The 21,016-nt window shown below is 39.5% G+C and overlaps 2 protein-coding genes across 2 annotated transcripts in view; one reads left to right on the top strand and one right to left on the bottom strand.

The window, feature by feature from the left end:
- Positions 1-518: 518 nt before the first annotated feature.
- On the top strand, positions 519-7,959 carry lrit2 (leucine-rich repeat, immunoglobulin-like and transmembrane domains 2). Its single transcript, XM_041790281.1, has 3 exons — positions 519-580; positions 808-1,598; positions 7,139-7,959. Exons 2-3 carry the CDS (start codon positions 821-823, stop codon positions 7,957-7,959), a joined length of 1,599 nt encoding a protein of 532 aa, XP_041646215.1. The 5' UTR covers positions 519-580; positions 808-820.
- Positions 7,960-17,582: 9,623 nt separating this feature from the next.
- Positions 17,583-21,016, bottom strand: part of cdhr1a (cadherin-related family member 1a) — a 29,467-nt gene continuing 26,033 nt past the window's right edge. The window contains exon 17 of the mRNA XM_041788993.1: positions 17,583-18,146. Coding sequence (XP_041644927.1) covers positions 17,583-18,146 — 564 coding nt within the window. The remainder of the gene's footprint in view (positions 18,147-21,016) is intronic.

Raw genomic sequence — 21,016 nt, 5'->3', positions numbered from 1 at the left:
TTCTGACCTCACTCCATTTCATAAAAATTTCTGAATTCATTTTCACCAAATAGATGCATTTCACGAGAGAGGAAAACACCACTGAGGAGGGTTTGACTTCATTTAACTAAAGGAAAGGAGGGAACACGTGTAAGAGTGATCTACAACCCCAACATACAATCTCTGTGGCTTATGGTGGATAAATCGTTAGCAGTAGCTACACTGTATAGCTGACATCAGGTACAGCCACTCAGTGGTCAGTCAGTCAGAAAGATGTGTCCAGTTTAGCTCCAGTGGGTCAGACCTAGTGACACAGTGGATGTCGAGGTTAATCGCGCGTGTCCCTCCCAATAATCAGACGCCACTTGTTCGATACGTGCTTCAGCAGCAGCGACGTCAGGGATTAAGCTTAATAAGCCTCTCTTCGTCTGTCGCGCTCGGTATGTCTTAGGTACGAATGTAGTCCTTCACTTTAGTGTTTTTCACGGACTATGGACATACTTTGTTACCTGCTGGTTATAGTCGTGTTTACCGTGAAGACGTGTGAAACTTTCTCTCAATGTTTACGTGGCTGTAGCTGTGTAGAGGACCGCCATGGAAGGTAAGAGCTGCTTCATGTTGACACTCAGAGGTATTTTTAACCTGTGTAAGTGTGTCAGTGGATGCTGGGAGGAGAATTAGAGGCATATGGCGAGGCCTTAAACAAATGTGTGTGCCATCTAAGTAAATAAAAGAGAAGGTTAAGGAGCTAGATTGACGCCTTGATTTAAGAGTTTATGAAGCATCTGGTGACCAAATGTTCGTCTAAAGTGTTGGCTTTGATCACAGGTCGCTTGTCTGTATGGAGGAGAGCGCCTTTGGAGCCATACCAGAGAACCTCCCAGATGATATGACCAAAATCCGAATAGAGAAATCACACTTCACTGAAATACCCAGAGGTGCTTTCTCCAAAACCCCGGCCTTGGAGAACTTGTGGTTGAACTTCAATGATATCACAGTGATCAACTCAAAGGGCCTGGAAGGTTTGGCGAACTTAACGGAGCTGCGTCTGCAGGGGAACAAGCTGCGCTCAGTACCATGGACAGCGTTCGAGGACACGCCGGGCCTAAAGATCCTGGACCTGAAGCACAACCAGCTGGACGTCCTTCCGGAGCATGCGTTAAAATATCTGCCGGGTCTGACTTATTTAGACTTGTCCTTCAATCGACTCACGGTCATATCGAAGGAAGTCTTCCAAAACTGGCCTCTGTACCAAAAACTGCAGAGCATGGAGGAGCGGGAGGCGAGCGTGTCAGGGCCGAACGTCGTCCTGGCGCTCCACGACAACGCGTGGCTCTGCGACTGCCGGCTGAAGGGCTTCGTGGAGTTCATCAGGTCTCTAAGGCCCCCGATTATACTGATGAACTCCTACTTGACCTGCTCAGGGCCGGACTTTAGAGAGGGAAAGTTCTTCCACGAGGTCGAGCTGCAGGCGTGCGTCAAACCGGTCGTGTCCACGCCGTCCGTGAACATCAGCCTGCCCCTGGGCGCTAACGTCACCCTGCGCTGCCTCGCCAAGGCCCGGCCGGACCCGTCGGTGTGGTGGACATATGGTCTGAAGATAATCAGAGGATTTCATGGTGAGAGAGTGATGCACACAGCATGTCATATCGACTGATATCTTGAGCTAAATTAGATACTTAAACTCACATTTTAATCTGTAGCCCCTCTTTAAGATGAGGGTCAATCTGCATATTGGCCCACAACAGCATCACTGTTGATTAAGAGTGCTGGAGATTAACTGGAGCCTCATATCAGCCCTGGTGAGAAGTAGTAAACGTCTGCGTCATTAAACTTAACCTTAAGGCCAGTGGAGTGTTTACTGTGGATCATAAGCCATGTAAACTGGCCACAACCACAACACTGCCTCTGATACTAATACTGGTGGGCTCTAAGCAGACAATATTTGTCAAATTGCCACTTAATAGCCCTCTAAGTGGACAAAAATGAGGTCAAGTGCCCTCTTAAGTGCACTTTAAGTGGATAAAATTTGACAAATTGCTCACTTGGTGGACAAAATTGGATGAAGTGCCCTCTTAGTGGACAGATATTAGCCAAATTGCCCTTGTAAGTGCCCTTCAAATGGAAAAATTCGAAGAATTGAATCTTAAGGTCCCTGTAAGCTGACAGAATTTGATTATGCCCTCTTTGGTGCCCACTAAGTAGAAAATACTTGACAAAGTGTCATTTTGAGGTGACAAAATATGACAAAGTGCTCTATAAGTAGACAAAAATATGCCACATTGCCCTCTAAGTGGACAAAAATAGACAAACGGCCCTTTTAAATGCCCCCCTGAGTGGACAAAGGTTTGACCAAGTGCTGTCTTAAGTGCCCCCCAAGTGAAAAAAAAAGGCTTTTTGCCCTCTAAATGGACAGAATTTGGCAATTTGCCCTCTTAAGTGCCCTCCAAGTGGACAAATTCACCACAATGGACTCTAAATGGACAAAATTTGTTAAAGAGCTCTTGTTGGTGTCCTCTAAATAGTCGAAATGATACAAACTGCCCCCTTAAGTGCCCTGTAAGTGGACAAAATTAAACATATTGCTCTGTCAGTGTACAAAAATGTGATCAAGTTCTTTGTAAGTGTACAAAAAAATTGACCAAGTGCCCTCTAAGTGGACAAAACTGAGAAATTACCCACCTAAATGTCCTCTATATAGCCAAAAAAAGATGACAAAATACCCCCCAAGTTGACAAAATTTGGCTTATTGCCCTCTAAGTGGACAAAATTTGATAAAGAGCTCTTGTTGGTGCCCTCCAAATAGATAAAATGATACAAATTACCCTCTGAAGTGTCTTCTAAGGGGCCCAAATTTAGTTTATTGAATACGTGACAAAGTGTCTCTATGATCTATGCATAATACATAATAACTTGCCCTTCATGCTGCCTTTCCAGTGGGCAGTGAGTGATAAAGTTCCCTCCGTGGTCGTCTTCAAGTGGGCACGGTGTCCTCTCAGTCGACAAAACCACAGTGGAGAAAATGCAATGAAAAGCTCCTTTTGTTGACATCCTCCCAGGGGTATCGTTGTTAAATCAGTGGTTAAATAGTTCATGATTAGGTACAGTAGATAAAATCATAATTTAAAAATGTGTTTAATTTTAACCAGGATTTCTATTATACTATAAATGTTTGAATGATGGTTCCCCACTGCACACAGCAGGTGCCCTTTTATTTTAGCATTTTTGCCCCTGCCCCTCACGCCCTGAGTCAGCCACTGGATACTTAAGTCCATCAAATGCTATAAGCATGAGAGCTAGTTCTTTCTTGAGAAAAACTAATAATATTCTTGACTTTATTCTTGTAGCACTTTTAAAAACTGAGATTTACAAATACATAAGAACAATGCAAGAACATAAAAAAAGAAGAAAGGTCGTCAACTCTGCAATATAAAGTAGACCTGGGCAATGAATCAGTGTCAGTTTGACTTAATAATTTGGCCTCCCATGATCATTTAAACAAGATAAATGAGATTTAACGATTACTGTGCCTCATGCTGTGGTGTGCTTCTTTCTTCCATGGGGTTTGTCATGTGTGATTAATGTTTCAAAGTGTTTGTTTGGTTGCTTTGGCCAAAAGAATATGTACCTCTACCCCATAACTATGCATATTAACATTAATTTTGCTGTTATGTCTTATTATTCTCATAATTCTGCCAGCAGCATTGTAATTAAAGTCCACATTTAATGCATTTATTTTTGAAAATCATGAATACTTGCATGCTTTATCGGCCTTTTCATTACAGTTTCGTTAAGTTGTGTCTCCCTGCAGCCTCAATGATGTAAAAGTGGACAGTCAAAAGTCATCGTCACCTTGTGTTATTAAACTTTATGGCTTTTTTTTTTTTTTTTTTTTTTTAACTGTTCCTTAATTTCCTTTTCAGTTCATAACAAGTTCTTTTTTCCATGGTTCATTGTAGAGCTGAAGAAATCAAGTCAAAATTCACTTATATGGCACATTTAAAACGTTAAAGAAGGCAATAAAAACAGTTAAAAAGGAATAATTAACAGTACATTAAGAGCTGAAAATGTCAAGATGCCAAAGCCCAACTTGTAATTAAGAGCCGGTATTTCTGGCACAACCTGGCAAAACTTCACCAACTTCTCAGGTGCATGGAGGATGAAAAAAAGTCCTGAAGGAAACAGAAAACTCCAGCAGCACTTGTTGTCTGAGCAACTTTAAGAGACTGACACATTTTGGCTCGTGGCCTACCTGAGGAAGGCCACAAGCCAGAACGCATCGGGAGGCCACATGTCGAAACGCGTCACTCAATTAGAGTTGTTCCTAAACAACAAGTGTTGCCGGAGCTTTCTGTTTCCTCCATGGTTCAGTTCATGTTATAATCTTTGATCTACCTGAAGAAGAACATCAAAAATGAAGCAAAGTCAGTTTTAAATGGTGGAATTTTAAAAATGGGGGATACATTTCCAGTAAAACAGGTAAATGAGTCCGCACACCAGAAGCTGCTCCAAGGGCTATTTAATCAAGATTATCACCACATGTGACGTTTCGGGCCTAAGCCCTTCATCAGACAAACATTTCCAGTCAATGACAGAAATTCTGAGATCAATTTTGATTAAAACATTTTATTCATTTGGGGAGCCTTTTTTTTTTTTTTTTTTTTACTAAACTGTTTTATTTTTATTCATTACTTGTTTTTCAAGTCTTCAGAATGTTACACAGGGGTGTAGCCAGAAATTTTTGTCTCAGTTGACCCACTAAATATCCTGCTGATGTTTTATCACTGTTCATATGTAAATAGTTTTAACTTGAAAAAGTAACAACATAAACTATGAACAGGGCTGAAAAGAGTGTAAGAATATAGTACCGAAGTAAAAGTGCAGTTACTTTAATTGCAATGCTAAGGTAAATTATGGATGTAAAGTGGAATGATTCCCTGGCTTTGAGCATCGTGTTTTTTGCTTTTTAGTTTTTATTTCTTTTACTCAGTAACAGATGCTGTTTAAAATGCAGTGAACTAAAACACCTAACCCAATACTCTGAATCAGAAGCCTTTATTTTTCATTTCATTAAAATGCAATAAAATTAACAGTGATGCTCCAGTGGTGCATTTCATTCAAACATAAGACCATAAAAACAAAGACACAGGACAATCAATACAATAATATGAAAATATATCAATGTAGTATAAAAGTAAGATAAAAGTGCAGAGAGGTGCAAAAATGTGCTTTGTAGATGGCAGGATAGCAGCCATTATCCAATAGCATGACTATAAAGAAGATGTTGAAATTCACAATTTCAAGTACAATCAAAGCAAATGTGCAAAACAGAGAGTTAGACACAGCCTGAAAGTCTGATGAAAATTTAAGTTTCCTCTGAAAAGCTCAAGGCAAATCATACTTAAGAATTTTGGAGTGGCCAATCAGATTTCTAGGATGAATAAGGCCACTTCTGGCAAGTTTGATAAATGCATGTGATGCTGATGATGTAAAATAGTAACAGTGTTTAATCTCAATCTCATTTTCAATCAAAATGATACATAAATAATTCAATTCAATTAATTGTAACTATAGTTTTTGCCTGAATTGAGAATCCCTAGTTTCTTTGGATAAAATATTCCTGGACTTACAAATTGACAAATAACTGAGTGAGCAACTATCATGTAAGAAATAGTGTGTTGTCTGTAAATTTTAACGTTGATTCATTTTTATTACATTAAACGCCAGTGACCACTTATTATCTCTCTAGAATGTAAACTTAAAAACAAAATTAAATTGTCTAAAGTTAACAATATAGAGGAAGTAAAGGGCAGTGACAAACAATTTTCTGGTAGATTAGTTTAAGTTTGAACCAGAGATGGTTATGTAATGTAATGTGATTTTTTTGTTGATAGACAGTTGATGTTTTATTATGAACTTAAAAATAAAACCCATTTAAAACTATGTGAAAAAAAAATCTGTGAAAAAAATGTTGAAGAGATTTTTTTTTAAGGAAAGAACATCTGTACCATCCAAAATCTTTATCAGGAGGTTAGTAGCAGGAAAAAAATGGATATTGGCATAGGCCAATCATATCATAATCCGTACGTCTTTGATTTAATTACTACAAGAGCACAAGATTGTTAAAAGAGATCATTTTCCAAGATAATTCCCCATAATTTTGTTCTTAAAGTGCACAAGATGGAGGCATGTAACTTGGGGGAGCATGTCCCCGGACCCCCCTAGACAGTTCAGAGTCCTCTCACCATAGTCTTCTAAAATCCCATGGGAAACAATGCAGACTGCTTCATATGTCCATTGCATGGGATATAGGATATATTACACATCTACCTGGGGAATCTCCCATACAAGTGTTTGGTAAGGGCAGGACTTTTCCAAAAATTCTAGTAAGGTGATTGGATGCCCGTTCTGTCTCTCACATTAATTACAGACCAATCAGACTGACATGACAAAGTGTGTTAGCATACCAGTAAGTAATGCAAGAGTTTGTAGGTGGATCAAACTCATGCTGGGGCCTGTTAGGAGGAGCGCAAAACATCTTCTCCACCAAGAAAGACTTTCAGTCTGCTTCCTTGTTCCTCTTTCAGTAAAGGCATGCTGTCCACATCTGTGAAAGTACTTCCACTAAAGCTACATCCAAACTAATCGCATCGGCCGTCATTGCTACAGGCTTGCAATGCGACTAAAGCCTGCCTATTACTATCGCAAATTCAGGCCAAAACACACTGGGAGAAGAGCAACAAACATCTTTGTTTTTCCTTTTGATGAACTCATGAGGTATTTTTTACTCAGACATCTGTGTTTTATTAGTAATTTTGGTTTAAGTTTTATCTTATTAAACAGCCCTGCAAAATATAAAACCATTTTAGATGCAAAATTTCTCCCGCCTTGAAAAGAAAATCTAATTTAAATATTCTGATAACTACTTTAATCATTTGTTGCATTTTTCTCAATCTGAAAAGTTTTTAATTTAGTTGTTTTCTGCTAATAAAATTCCCAAATGAAAATTATTTTCTTTGGAAAATGGTAAAAATGTTCATTGCAAGAGACAAAACTTTTAACTTGATTTAAATTAAAACATATAAGTAGTAGATCCGGAGGAAAACATGTTTCTGCAGTATTTTTCTGATAACATTGTTTCTCTGTGTTTTTCCTCCAGAATCTCAGGAGAGAGTAGATGAGGACACCATCAGATCCTTCCTGGTGATCCCCTCCCTGCATGCAGCAGACCGTGGCACTTACACCTGCACTGCTGTCAACTTCATTGGAAACTCCTCCATCAGTATCCAGCTGGAAGTTCTCTCTCCTGATGGCTCCCAGACTTCCAACCTCCCTGGCGTCCCTGCTCCGCCTGCTGCTAGAGATGAAAATGTCTACATTGACATCCGCATCGCCAAACAGACGGTGCGTGGCATCTCCATTGAGTGGTTCGCCGCCTTAGACCGCCCAGCCGAGACCTGGTTCACCATCCACTTCGGCCGTGCGGATGACGACAAGAAAGAAATGATCTACATTGGCCCTGGGATCCACTCTTACTCCGTCTCTGATCTGATGCCTGCAACCAAGTATGAAATCTGCGTCACCCTCAAAAACCAGGCACCACGACCCGGCCAATGCATCGTGTTTGTGACAGGAAGTGATATCACAGAGATGGAGCAGAGAGAGAAGCTGATTCACATTGTGGTGATAGTTTTAGCCATGGTTCTGGCTGTTCCCATAGGCATGTACGCCTGCACCACTGACACTAAGTTCGCCTGCCTGGAGGTCATCATGCAGACGTGGAAGAACCGGCGGAGAGAAAGTGGCCCGTCAGTGCTGGAGCGGGAAAGACAGGGCACCTTCGACAGCCTGCAGGCAGCCAGTGACGAGGGCCTGGTCAATAAAGATTCCTCTGAAGACAGGAAGGTGAGAAGGAGATCAGATGACAGACTGCATAAGGGCAAGAATGATCACAGCAGAATAACAGCTGAACTCTATTAAACATTTCTTAAATCAACAAAGGAAATCATGTAATGAAGCAATGCCTCACTCTGTAACTCTTTGGAAATCACAATAGAAGAATTACTTTAATATTTATACCTTAAATATTCAGATATATGACCACATTTCCTGCCTTGGTTTTAATTTTATCTCTTCCTCTGTTCTAGGCCCAGGAGTTTGTTGCAAAGATGTGAATGATGACCGTTATGTCGAGAGTGTAATTCAACGATTTGCACCACTGTACTGAATGTGCTGCAGTCACTTTCTTTATCAAGTATGACATTTGTCTTCTTATCATGATGTGTGATAACAAGACAGGCTTCAGATACAAACTGCAACTGGATATAGAGATATTTAACTGATTGAAATGAAGGAATTCTCTCAATTGCTTCTAAAAACAATTGAAAAAATATTTAAGTCATAAATCCATAGTGTATCTCATGCTGTATGTGTATGTCACTCTGTGTTAGCACTTTAATATTGTTTTATATATTTATATTATTTATTTACCAGAAAATGTATATTGTGGTGTAGCTTTGTGGCTAAACTTTTTCAGTAAAGCTGACATGTTGTAATTATAAATGTAAGAATAACTGTTCTGTATGAAAAGAGACTCTTTAAAAGCAAAGTAAAGTGTATGATACATGCTGTTAAGATTATATTGTTGGAGTGTATTGCTCTTTAAAAGTGCAAGATGTATCATGTATCTGTGGGTTTGTGTTTTAATGGCACACTGATTTTTTCAAATACAGCCTTTAAATTCAAATGAATCAGTGCATGTGTGTTCTTTTTTAAGCAGCAGAATAAGGTGACAAAATGTCAGCCTTTATTTAATGATAAGTTGGGTGTTTTCTCATGTTTCTTTGTGTTGGTAAGGTTTGGGCAGGTTTGTAGTTTTTGGTCTAAAATGAACTATCAGGTTTCCACATCAACACTGAGACAACCTGGCCTTGTTGCAATCATTCCTCTTATTTGATCTAACCACTAAAAAGTTTCTCTGTCATGCTTTTCCAAGTAAAGAAGGCAAAAACAAAGTCATTGTTTCCTGCTAAAATGTATTTCAAATTTATTTCAAAGCCCTCATTAGGCTAAAAGGAAGTGGGTCATTTGCAAGTTAAAAAATTCATAGTAGGATTTCTTTACAGTCGCTTAACATGATATTAAAAAAAAGTAACAGACATACTGTATACACGCCCCGCCAAAGGTATTGGGACAGTGAGGCTAATTCCTTTATTTTTGCTGCAGACTGAAAACATTTGGGTTTGACACCAAAAGATGAATATGAGACAAGAGATCAACATTTCAGCTTTTATTTCCAGGAATTTACATCTGGATCTGATGCACAACTTAGAAGATAGCACCTTTAGTTTGAACCCAAAAGTAAATAACGCTGAATGTCTAAACTCAGATTCAGATTTGGGTTTTGCCTGTGCAGACTTCATTTATAGTTACAGGGGTAAACAACATATAAACCAGAGATCTGTCTATGGGTGAAGAACGAGCAAGGGGGACCAAGGGGTATGATGAATTTCCCACCATGCACTGCGTTCAATTGCGAAATGGCATAATGAACAATGAAGGAGGCGCATGAATGTAAATATTTTCAGCATTGATTACAGAAAATACAACATTTGTGTTTTCTCATATATTCAATATTTAGCTACTGGTGATGGGAGTTTATTGTGATTTTGGTATGTACATGTGTTAGTCAGGGCGGTTAAATATATGGAGAAGATGAACACGGAGATCCACAGTATGACCAAAATGGTCCAAGCTTTATTGTCACCTCCAGTGGTGCACTGTTTATCAACCATGTGTGATGATGAACAGCAAAGAGCAAAGTGGTGTCTCGTTTCATAAGGAAAGGTTTTCACCCCTACCTCTTATCACTCTGTTTCGAGGGGTAAATGCAAATAATGCTATCTTCTAAGTTGTGAATCCAATCCAGATATAAACACCTGGAAATAAAAGCTGAAATGTTGATCTCTTGTCTTGACAAACCAAAATGTTTTCATTCTGCAGCAAAAATACAAAAAATTTGGCCTCACTGTTCCAATACTTTGGGAGGGGAGCGTAAGTAAATGGTGTTGCCAGGGGCTCAAGTCAAAACATGAACTAAAGATGTGTCATAGAAACCAAGTAGAAACCTTTGGTGTTAAAGGTCACATATTATGCAAAATACACTTTTGCAGACTCCTCACAAAAATATGTGCCCCTGGCCTGTCCACAGTCCCCCCAAGAACCAGTACCCCCCCCCACCCCCCCCCCCACCCCCCCACCCCCCACCCCCACCACCACCACCACCATTCAGAAAATGTGTGTTGAAACAAGCCGTTCTCAGATTTTTCCCCTCATGATGTCATGTGGGGAGTTAGCCCCGCCCACAGGTTCAGTTGGCCCTACCTGCTTGGAAGAAAGTTCTGCCCTCCTCTCTTGATCAGGAGAACCACAACCATTTCCTGAGAGGGGCGGAGTCAGAGGCGAAGTCAGACAGCTCAGTAACATTTTAAGCCACAGACACAGAAACAGCTCGAGCAGGGCTGAAACAGGATTTTTAGACATGCAAAAATCCGATACTAGAGTGTTTTTTTTTCAGAAACAGACTTAATGGTCCTGATAAGGGGACCCCTGAGACCAATATAAACTTGTCTTAAAAGGGTAAAATATGTGACCTTTAAATACTGAAGTCAGTGCAGAAGTGCATTAAAATTGCAGTACCTCAGCTGTCCACTTGAGCCTGGCTGCAGAGAAAACAGAAGTCAAACAAACATCCCCACATTCTCAACTGGTGGATCGGGACTCAATAGTGGGTTGCAAAGCTTTTTCCAGTGGGTCACGAATCAGTACCAGGAAAACATTATGCAGCAAAAAGTATTAAGGCCAAAAGTGGACAAACAGAAAATCTATACTTTTTTTCAGGTTTTCTTGTGATGGCAGGTAAATTTCGGTCTGTTCCTCAAGATATCAATCTCCTTTTCCTGGATAACAAAACTGTTTTTCCCAAATTTTTATACTGTCTTGGAAAAAAAAAAAAATGAAGTAATAGAAAACATTTGCATACTTGTCTTTCTGTAGTGATGTGTTTTTAAAACATATTTATTTTGTTCCACCACTTACGTTTCATTTATGGTCCAAACATTTTTCATTAAATACATTTAAGTGGTTGAACCACTGGTGTAGAGCAAAACATCTCTGCATTAAAATGTATTAAACTTGGATTTTAAAAATATTACATGTTAAAGAAATATTGCACCTTCTGTTAATTGAAAATTGCAGTGAACATTTTGCAATTTAATCAAAAATTGATCAATTTTGTCAATTAATTAATTGTGGCAATATAACAACACAAAGACCATTACAATTATAAAAACTGAGGATTTTCCTTGCGATGAAAACCATTGGAAGTATTTTTATAAAATACACTCAACATAGGAGTCGTCTTTTTCAGTCGTCAAGGTTATTTTAGTTTAGTGTAAAAATTTCACTTATTGTTCCTTTAATGGCCAATATGAATTGGAAGTATGATCACAACAAACAGGAACCTCACTACTGATTCAAGACAAACTTGAAAAACCAGAATTAACCCTTTTATTCTTTACTCTCTCTGCTTCATCAACTGACTTCATCATAGTAAAGTCACAGTTCATGCTACACTCAAGAAAACTGAGAGGATTACACGGGTAATGAAGATGAGCCTCGCTTTCCTGGAAAAGCGATCAGATTGAAAGTGATCAAAGTGTTTTGATGAAGTGCTATCGTTTTAAGTGAACTGTAAAGTTTCGTGTACATTTCTTTAATCCTCTCTGCGTCACTGTTCGTGCACGTCACAGCTCCCTGTTTACCCTTTCTGTGAACACTACACGAAGCAGCCCTGCGTCACATATGATCTGAGCCGAGCGGCCCAGACAGATGGCACAACGGATATCCTTCAGCCAATGGTATTGTTCATTTGACATAATACCCAAACACTGGCATCCTCTTCAGTTTCCCCTCCTGCCGTCACTTTATGATCAGATCACACGAGCCCCCTCCTCCATCCATCCATCATCCATCCACCATTCATCCATCCATCCACTGTGATGCAAGAAGATCAGTTCATCTCTGCTGCAGGGCCCCTCTTCTGTTGACCTGAGATCAGGGTTTTAAACGGCTGCCTGAGATTGGCAGCTCTCATTTTCTGTGGCGCAGACACATCTGCTTCCTCGCTTGTTCAGATGTGTTTGTATGATTTGTGAGCTGGGGATTGACGCTGTCTCATCTCTGTGTTTTTCACCAGACATGGGAATGTATGAGCTCAATATCAGACAAAAAACAGCCCTGAATAACATCTTTATTTGGGTTTATCTCATTTTTCACACTTACATAGAGTATTATTTAAAGACAATGATGTGCAACAGCTGCTGCTCCCATATGCTGCAAATTTCTAAGACAAAAAAACCCCACACATATAATGATTTCTTTCCCTGATTTATTTTCCTTAACTGTTTAGAGGGTCTGCTCCTTCAAACACTGGTTTTAAAGCTTGTGCATAGCTTTCTTTCATTCTAAAGCATCATTGCTCTTTGCAACTTTTAACTCTGTAATCCTCTATCAAATAGCCCAGTAATCCTGGCTGCCTCTTACATGGCATAATGCATGATCATTTGGGCTTCTCCTCATATCTCTTCATTTCATTTCAGAGCATTAACAGCTTGCAGCACAGAAAACTTTTTTTGTTTTGAGGTGATTTTTGACCTAAATTTCATGTTTGGTTCCTGAAGAATCCCTGGGACTCACACTGGCCTGAAATGTCACGTATATGTATAATCTGGAGGCAGTTTTTTACTTTGTCAAATGCAGAAAAATAATCCCTCGTAGTCCGCCGTGCGTCATCAGCATAACCTTGTAAAATGTGCCAGCTGAGGCTGCAGAAAGTTTGATGCCAGTCACACACATCTTATCAGTCCAAACTAGATCAGGACAGATGGACTTTTGGTTTTTAGCCAAGGATGCAATATTGTACAAAGATGAACAAGTTGGTCCTTGGATTAGAGCGAGTGTAATCTGCAAATTTCATGTTTTATGTAACTTTGGAATGGTGTGCATGTTTGCTGCTGATGTCTACATAAATACCCAGTGAGTGGTTCAGTGTAACTTCATAATTGGGAGCGCTCACATTAAACTCAGGGCTGAGGAAAGCAAAAAGGGCTTAGATCAGGATGATATATTTGCACATCTGCTGCCACCAAAAATACCAGCAAATGCAATATTTTTCAGCATAGCTGTCTCCATATAAAACATTTAAACTCTGATTGTATGCATGCTCTTGTTTTGCTCAAGCTCTATTTTTTACAATAGCTTAACACATCATGCAGCAAACAGAAGCTTTAGAAACAATATGATTCAACCAAATCTCCCTTAAGGCCATAAAAGCTTCAGTTTGAGTTATTATCATTTGGTTTGAGGATTTAGAAACACTGACCTTAAATCCTTATACCCTTTTTGCTCTTCACCACAGGGCCTGGGTGAAGCGATGTCTCCTCTGCAGCCAGGAGGGGGCAGTAGATTATGTTTGCAGGCTCATTAAGGAGGTGTTGGTCTTAAGCCAGTGGAAACAAAGCTGTGGCTTTGTGAGTTTCATGGAGCCTTCAAGGCTGCAGTCTAATCTGGACAGCTGTAGCTGGTTGTGACCAGATGAGCCAGAGTGTCCCTCTGGCAGCCTCAATATCTGCAGGACGAACTGAGCCAGATAAATCCCAAAGAAGGTGTTGTATGGGAATTGTATCTGTCTATTTATTGAATCTGATATTTATGCTTATTCTTATGTGACTATCTTGTACCTTGTGGTCCTTCCCTGACCTCTGATTGTTGATTTGTCAGTGTTGTCATGTTTTAATGGAATGCTGACTCTTTTGGAGATGGTGAGCTGAAAATGAAATGAACTTGGAATTAATCAAGTTGTCTGAATCTAAATCAGAGTGATGTAGTAGTTGTTGAACTATCCTTTGTTATGTATTAGACAAATATAAAATTATACACAGTTTTTATGCTTCCATGCTGGCAGAAACCGGGGTCAGAGGCTTTATGTTGGGCTGTCCATTCATCTGTCCCAGCTGTACTTATGAACAATATATCTCAGGACTGCTGTAAAGCATTTTCTTCAAACTTTGCACAAATGTCCACAATGACACTAAGATGAAATGACTACATTTTAGAGGTCAAAGGTCTAGACCAGTACAGCCTCATGTTCATCCCCTGTACAAAAGATTTCTTTGAATCACACCAGCCCTACCACAGACCGTCCTCTTGACCCACTACTGTATTTTCACTGACTGGCAATTGCAGTGGCATTCAACCACCTGACAGTAATTTAGTTTTTTTTACACCCTTAAAAAACAATTTCCTTCAATTATAACTCCACAAAGTTTTACTGGAAAACTGCCCCCTTTAACCTTTTCTATTAAGCTTTTCTTGTAACAATTTTCTGATTTGCTGCTTTCCACTACACCCAAAGTTTTAACTGCACTTTGGACAAGAATTAATTTTAAAAAAAATAACTTTAGTCAATAATAGGTCTTTATAAATCTAAGAATTAACCTCCTGGGACCTTGTATGTACATATGAGGACATTGTTACATTCTGACTTTTCTACAGAATTACACAATTATTCAGAATTTTCACAGATTTTAAGGGAAATTGTTTGAATGTTTTGATAAATTCATTTGGAAATTTTCCATAATTTGCCGTGGAAATTAAAGGACATTTATTTATTTATTTATTTTGTAAATTTGATTTGATTTTTTGGGAGGAATTTGCTTGAAAAATATCATGGATTTTTTTTTTTGTGAGAATTTTATTCAAACTTTTAATGATTTTTCAGAAAATCAGTGATGGGGGAATAATTGAGGATGTTCTTTTGTACAGAGATTTTTTAAAAATAGTTTAACAATATTTACAGCTATTTGATTATGTCTGGGAAATTTTAGGGGCTTTGTTTGTTTAGGTTTTTTCTTGCAAGGGTGTCTTATTATTTGTAAGGAAATTTGAAATTTAATTTAGCCTATATTTGGCCTTATCAAGTTATTGTGATCCTTCATTGGGAGATGGGGTTCTAATAAGTTTAAAGGAAATTTTCAAAGACCTGAACATAGTAGAGATTTAGTTCATATTTGGCCTTATTGAGTTCTTGTAGTCCTTCATCAGAAAAGAAAAATACTTCCAATGTGTAAAGGACCTCGTAGGACCTACCTAGTAGGCCACACTTATCCCAAATAAATGGGAGTAACTAAAATAACTTCCAGACAAGAGCTCAGGTCTCAGGAAGTTAATGAAGTGTTGACAGAGGTTTGTAGTTTTTCTTGAAGGGTAGCAGTAGCTCAGTCTTCAAGAGCTTGGGTTTGGACCAGGGCCTTTCTGTGTGGAGTTGGTATGTTGGTATGGTATTTCTCTGGGTACTATGGCTTCCTCCTACGGTCTAAAGCCATGCCAGCTGGGGTTAACTGGTGATGTTAAATTGATTCTGAACAGCCCATAGATGTAAACGTGAGAGAATGTTTGTCTGTTAGCCAAGTTATTGACTGGTCTAGGGTGTATCCCACTTCTGGCCCAGTTACAGCTGTGATAGGCTCCACTCCCATCAAACCTCAAACGGGGCGGGATAATGGATGGATAGATAAGGCGGGGATTAAATTTTCTCCAGATAATACAGTTGTTTGTTTGACTTCCTTTCTTTTCTTGCAAGGAAGAAACGTATTCCTGCAACATTTTTATCAGTGACTGAATGTTAGTTTTTAATGTCTGTGCTACCTTGTTATTACTGAAAATATTCAACCCAGTTTACTGTGCTGCCTCTCTAAAGTTGTCTGTGGTTTAGCTTTCAGCTTGCACTATTGTGTCTTGTTTGAGGTAGCTGGTTTTCCTGCCTTACACTACAGGATAGAACATTACATCCTTCTTTATCAGGCCGTTCAACATAAACTACCTTCTTATTTACGCTCACAACTGTTCACTAAAACTGTCAGTGGTTGTGACCTTGAGTTTCAAGTACACATAATATTTGCCATCCCAAAACATGTTTGATTTTGTAAAGGCTTTTTTTTTTGCTTCACCATACTGCTCTGAATATCTGGGCCATGTTAATTAGAGCATCATGGCTGATACTAACACAGGGACGAAGGATCAATTGACCACAGTGTACACATGCCCTGCTGCTTAATGTTGCTAATTTGTTGATTGCTTCCATTTTTGCTTGTTGTACTTATCAAATAGAAGGCAACACAGTGTTTCAGCTGAGTTTTAAATTTGTGTCTTCATAAGACAGCACTGCTTCTTTTAATTTGAGTAATCCTCCACCACTGTAGAAATAAAGTTATTTTATTAGCAGTCATATCCAGACAGCAACACTTTGCTTACACAAAAAGACACCAGTTGAACCACATAAACCTGCACATTTACATTCGTAAACAAACATAGTCCTTTCAGTCAGAAAACAAACGTATCATGTCAGCAGGGCCCAGTGCTGTACACCTGCGCAGAGGGATTAAAAGGTTTTCCTAACGTGATCACTTTGGTTGCCTTCTCTCGGACTGATCTCTTTAGTCAGTTCAAGTGTCATGAAATCTCTTGTAAGGAGCTTGGTTGGGTCCCAAAAGAAACAGTCGTACTTGTCAGTATCAGAATGACTTCAATCCTGGCAAGGAATCCTGGGTGAGGAAATTTAAGCCACTAGTGTGTCAACAAATCGTTCAAAAGGTGGGATTAACCTGTTAGAAAATGAACAAAAATTCAAAGACTTGATTCAGAAACAAAAAAAAGAATAGACAGAATGAAAAACACAATCTGAATAATGATGCACACAAAAAGAAGTTTTTTCAGAGTATTTAGTCTTTCACACATGAACACACAAACACCCAAAGCATTCATACACAACCTTAGAAACATCAGTCAACAAAACAAACGCACCACAAGATCTTTTTAGCAGCTGTTGTTGAGCTTTAAATGACATGACTGTCCTGTTTGAGTGTCAATGCCAGAAGTCCAGTTTAAAATTTCCACTAAAGCAACATGGTTAAAAAGTTGATTTTTAAAGACCAAATTGGCCTAATTTAGAAAGTGTGTCCAAAGCGCATGGTGCAAAGCAATTTGGGGTTGTGTTTATCTGCATTTTGCTATCTTGATGATGTATAATCCTGCCAAGAATCCAGGCACAGAGCGCAGAGAAGTTGGATTATACATGGGTGTGTTTTGGGAGTGACATGAATCAAACAAACCCAAGGATAAGATCTGAGTTGTGTTGGTTGTGATGCTTTGGTATCTAAATGGCAGATTTCTTTGATTTTTAACCTTTGCTCGACTGAACTTCTCAGGATAAGCATCTGCCAGATTTGCCCCGACCACTCCTCGTTTTAAGACAAAAACACCCATGAGCACAGACAAGAGTTCAAGGTAATTTGCTCTTTTAACAATGTGAACACAGTGTAAATATGACATCTGTGTCAGCACACAAAATGCTTTGCACCAGGCATATGATAGGGCCCAGTGAGTATTTGAAATTGGACATTTCTAGCTTGCTAATTGGACCAGATTGATAAAGAAAGCTCCATACTTCTAAATAAACCTTGAGTTGAGCTTGTTTTTGCCGATTGTTACTGATGGTTCTGCATCCTCTTCTGTTCCAGTCTCATCTTGAGCTCTGACACCAGCGCGGTGTTCACAGTGTCCCGCCGGGGCGTCACCGGCCTCCTTTTAGGTTTTGCTGCCACTACTGCTGAGACGGTGGGTACCGCCCAGTGCCTCTCGCCTGAGAAGCTGGGCGGTGGAGGTGGCGGCAGGGATGGGGCACAGGGCGGCGGAGGCGGGGGCCATTGTCTGACAACGTTGCTGACGTTGTTGTTGTAGTTGGCGTTCTCCACGATGACCTCTGGCTCGCGCTCCATCTCCTCCTGCACCCTGAATCTCTGTCCCGGGTTTTCCGGTTTCCTGAAGGGGTTTTTGAAGTTCCAGGTGGACTGGTTCCGCTGCCTTCTCCTCACGCGGCGGTTAGGGAGGATGCGGTTGGACTTTTTGTTGCGCATGAAAGTTGCAGTGGAGATGATGACTGTGACTATGACCATGACACTAATGACACCAGCGAGCAAGGCTACGACATGCAAGGGCTTGTTTCTACTCTGCATCAAAAATGTTCCCAAAGGCCCCCCACTGAGTTGGGTCTGTAAAAGAGCACAGGGAGAATTTAAATTCATGGGACTGAAGTCAAAGTCTGATACATATACTCATAATTTAGCCAGAAATATCATGTCAGGTGCATACAATAATGCATAATTCAGGAAAAACACTGAACATGCATTGCAATCATAGTGATTTTAAGAAAACCAAAAGTGTAAAATCTCCCAGATGATGGTTGGCAGGTCAAAAAATACAAAAGCTTTAGAACTCATTGCTTTATAGTTTAATATTTTGTCAGGACAAGATCAGAGAGCTTTGTTTGGAAAACCCTGGCTAAGATCATCCAGCTTCTGAAGATTAATGTTTCAGTTTATGATTTTTTTGTCTTCCTTTTTCTTGTGGTCTCATATTTTGAGCACTCCATCCAAAATGTTTGGGGAAAATTGTGGAAAAATGTTAAGTAAACAGTTAATAAATGTGCTCCTGTACTCTTTTACAGACACGGCCTTGTTCTTACACAAAATCTTCCCTTATGGCACAGGCCTCCTGATTATCTTTCTGATCTTGCCCTGAGACTGGACGCGGGACCTTTTCACTGAGGACCAGTACATAAGAGTGGAAATGATGACAGTGAGTGAAATGGTCAGGGTGACAACAGTCAAACAAATCCAAAACACGGACTTCGGATGTTTCCTGAGGTCCAAGAAGTACGAGACAAATCTGGATTTGATCTGAAAACATGACAATGGACTCTGTGTGAGATTCAGATTTCTAAGACTTCTAGTGATGCTACCCAAAAATAAAATAAAATTTACTAAACTGTACAAAACTAGCTCAAGAAGTTTATCTAGAATTTCAGCAGTTGTTTGAGATGTAAACTCAAAGAGAAATATTGAATGGATAAGAGCTTATTTGATAATTATAAATTAAAACCCCAAAGTGCATCTGGACTCCCAATCAAATTTAGATGTCATGAAAAATTATTAATGACGTTAACTATTTCGACTATTCACAAGACATTTTTATATGCATAAAGATGTATTTGCTAACAGTTTAATTCCTAAAGTAAAAAGAGAACATATATGCAGACCACTTTATTAGGTACACCCGTTCAACTGTACATTCCTGCAAATATCTGATCAACCAATCAAATGGCAGCAGACCAGTGCATTTAGCAATGTAGACATGGTCAAGACAGAAGTTCAACCTGAGCATCCGTGAGGAGAAAGAAGGTGATTTAAGAGACTCTGAACATGCCATAGTTGCTGGTGCCAGACTGGCTGGTCTGAGTGTTTCACAAACTGCTGATACTGAGATTTTTCACATGCAACCATCTCTAGGATTTACAGAGAATGGTCTGGAAAAATTAGTATAAGGTGAGCAGGCCAGTTCTCTTGGCCAGAGGAGAATGACAGAAATCATTCGAGCTGATGAACAGCAAAAATACTTTTAGTAACTACTCTGTAAAACAAGCTAAAAGAGCATTTCTGAATGCAGAGCACATCAAACCATTCATTCAACCATTCATTACCGGCCAAACAGAGCAAGAGGAGATATAACGTACATGCATGAGCAGGTCTTGGTAGTTATCTATGTAACAAGACCCCCACAGGCCTCTGCTATCATTGCTATTTATCAGTGGTGCCAGTTGTAGATCAAACTCATGCCTTAGCAGGCCAGAAGAAGAGCAGAGAAAAGCTTTCAATGCAATTCTTTGCTCTTCTTCTGATAAAACTGTTGCTATAGCCACAAGGTTATTGCCTCACCAGCAGCCATTGTTTACTGGCTTGTTGTAGACTAAGTACTACTAGCTTCTAGGGGTGTAACAGTTCATAGAGGTCATGGTTCAGTTCATACCTCAGTTTTGGGGTCATGGTTCAAGAATTCGCTTCATCTGCTTTTACATCCAGAGGATTTTTATAAACAGCACAGAGAAGTTGGCAAGAGGAGGAAGCCAGCAGGTCTTGTGGCATCTTTACTAATGTACCCATAGATTACTTCTTCTTCATGTTTTGTTGTGTCTGTTTCTCCTTCTTCTTTGTTGGTTGGTTAAAAGCGGTTAGGAAACAGTTACAAGCATCACCACCACCTAGACAGGCAGGTAATAGCTGTTTTCCCTATTCAGTCTATAGACTGTAGAAAGAATTCAAAAATAATTATTGTGGGACTGCATGCACTGAACAGTGACCCCGGAACCGAGACTATAAAGTACAAATACATATACCATTACATTTCTAATAGCTACCATAAACTCACACCGAGGTTAGTTAGGAGAAGAGGAAAATCCTATTTTCCACCAAGAAAACTTTTTAGACCAGTTCTTTGCTCTTCTTAGTTTACTGGCTCACAGCACAACTAAACCCTATCTGTAGCTACCGTCTCATTCTCCTTAAATGACACTGACTGGTCCGTACATTCTTAGACCTAGCATAAATGTTTCAGATTGGAGCTTTGCAATATGGATTTACCTGGTGATAGACATGGAATCTGGCTGACCCAGTGGCTTTGCAAGGTTATTGGGTAAAAGAATATTGAAAACTCATCACCTCATCTGATTAGTCTTGATTTCTGCTACTACATTCAAATGGTAGGTTCTGAATTTGGTGTCAGCAACATGGAGGCCTTCCAGACAGCCATCAGCCATGACACATTCAAAGTCACTTAAATCCCCTTTTCTTTCTCATTCTGGTGCTCAGTTTTAACTTCAGATTATTCTCTTGACCATGTCATCATGCCTAAATGCATTGGCTGCTGCCATGAGATTGACTGATCAGATATTTGCACGAATGAGCAGTTGAACAGATGTACCTAATGAAGTGGAGAGTGAGCGCAGATTGCAGCTTTTTAGAAAGAAAATCATTTTTCTAGTGATACTGCAGAATCAAGCCACGAACATTTTTAATCTCTAAAATAA

Source organism: Cheilinus undulatus, linkage group 6 (genome assembly GCF_018320785.1).
Source record: "Cheilinus undulatus linkage group 6, ASM1832078v1, whole genome shotgun sequence".
Taxonomy (NCBI): Eukaryota; Metazoa; Chordata; class Actinopteri; order Labriformes; family Labridae; genus Cheilinus; species Cheilinus undulatus.
The sequence above is the reverse complement of the archived record's forward strand: the minus strand, read 5'-3'. Positions and strand labels throughout refer to the sequence as shown.

Bases quoted from the DNA above. Each gene is read 5' to 3' on its own strand.
- lrit2 (XM_041790281.1), top strand. From the start codon at position 821: ATGGAGGAGAGCGCCTTTGGAGCCATACCAGAGAACCTCCCAGATGAT. The intron at 1,599-7,138 runs GTGAGAGAGTGA...TTTTTCCTCCAG, and splicing joins GATAATCAGAGGATTTCATG to AATCTCAGGAGAGAGTAGAT.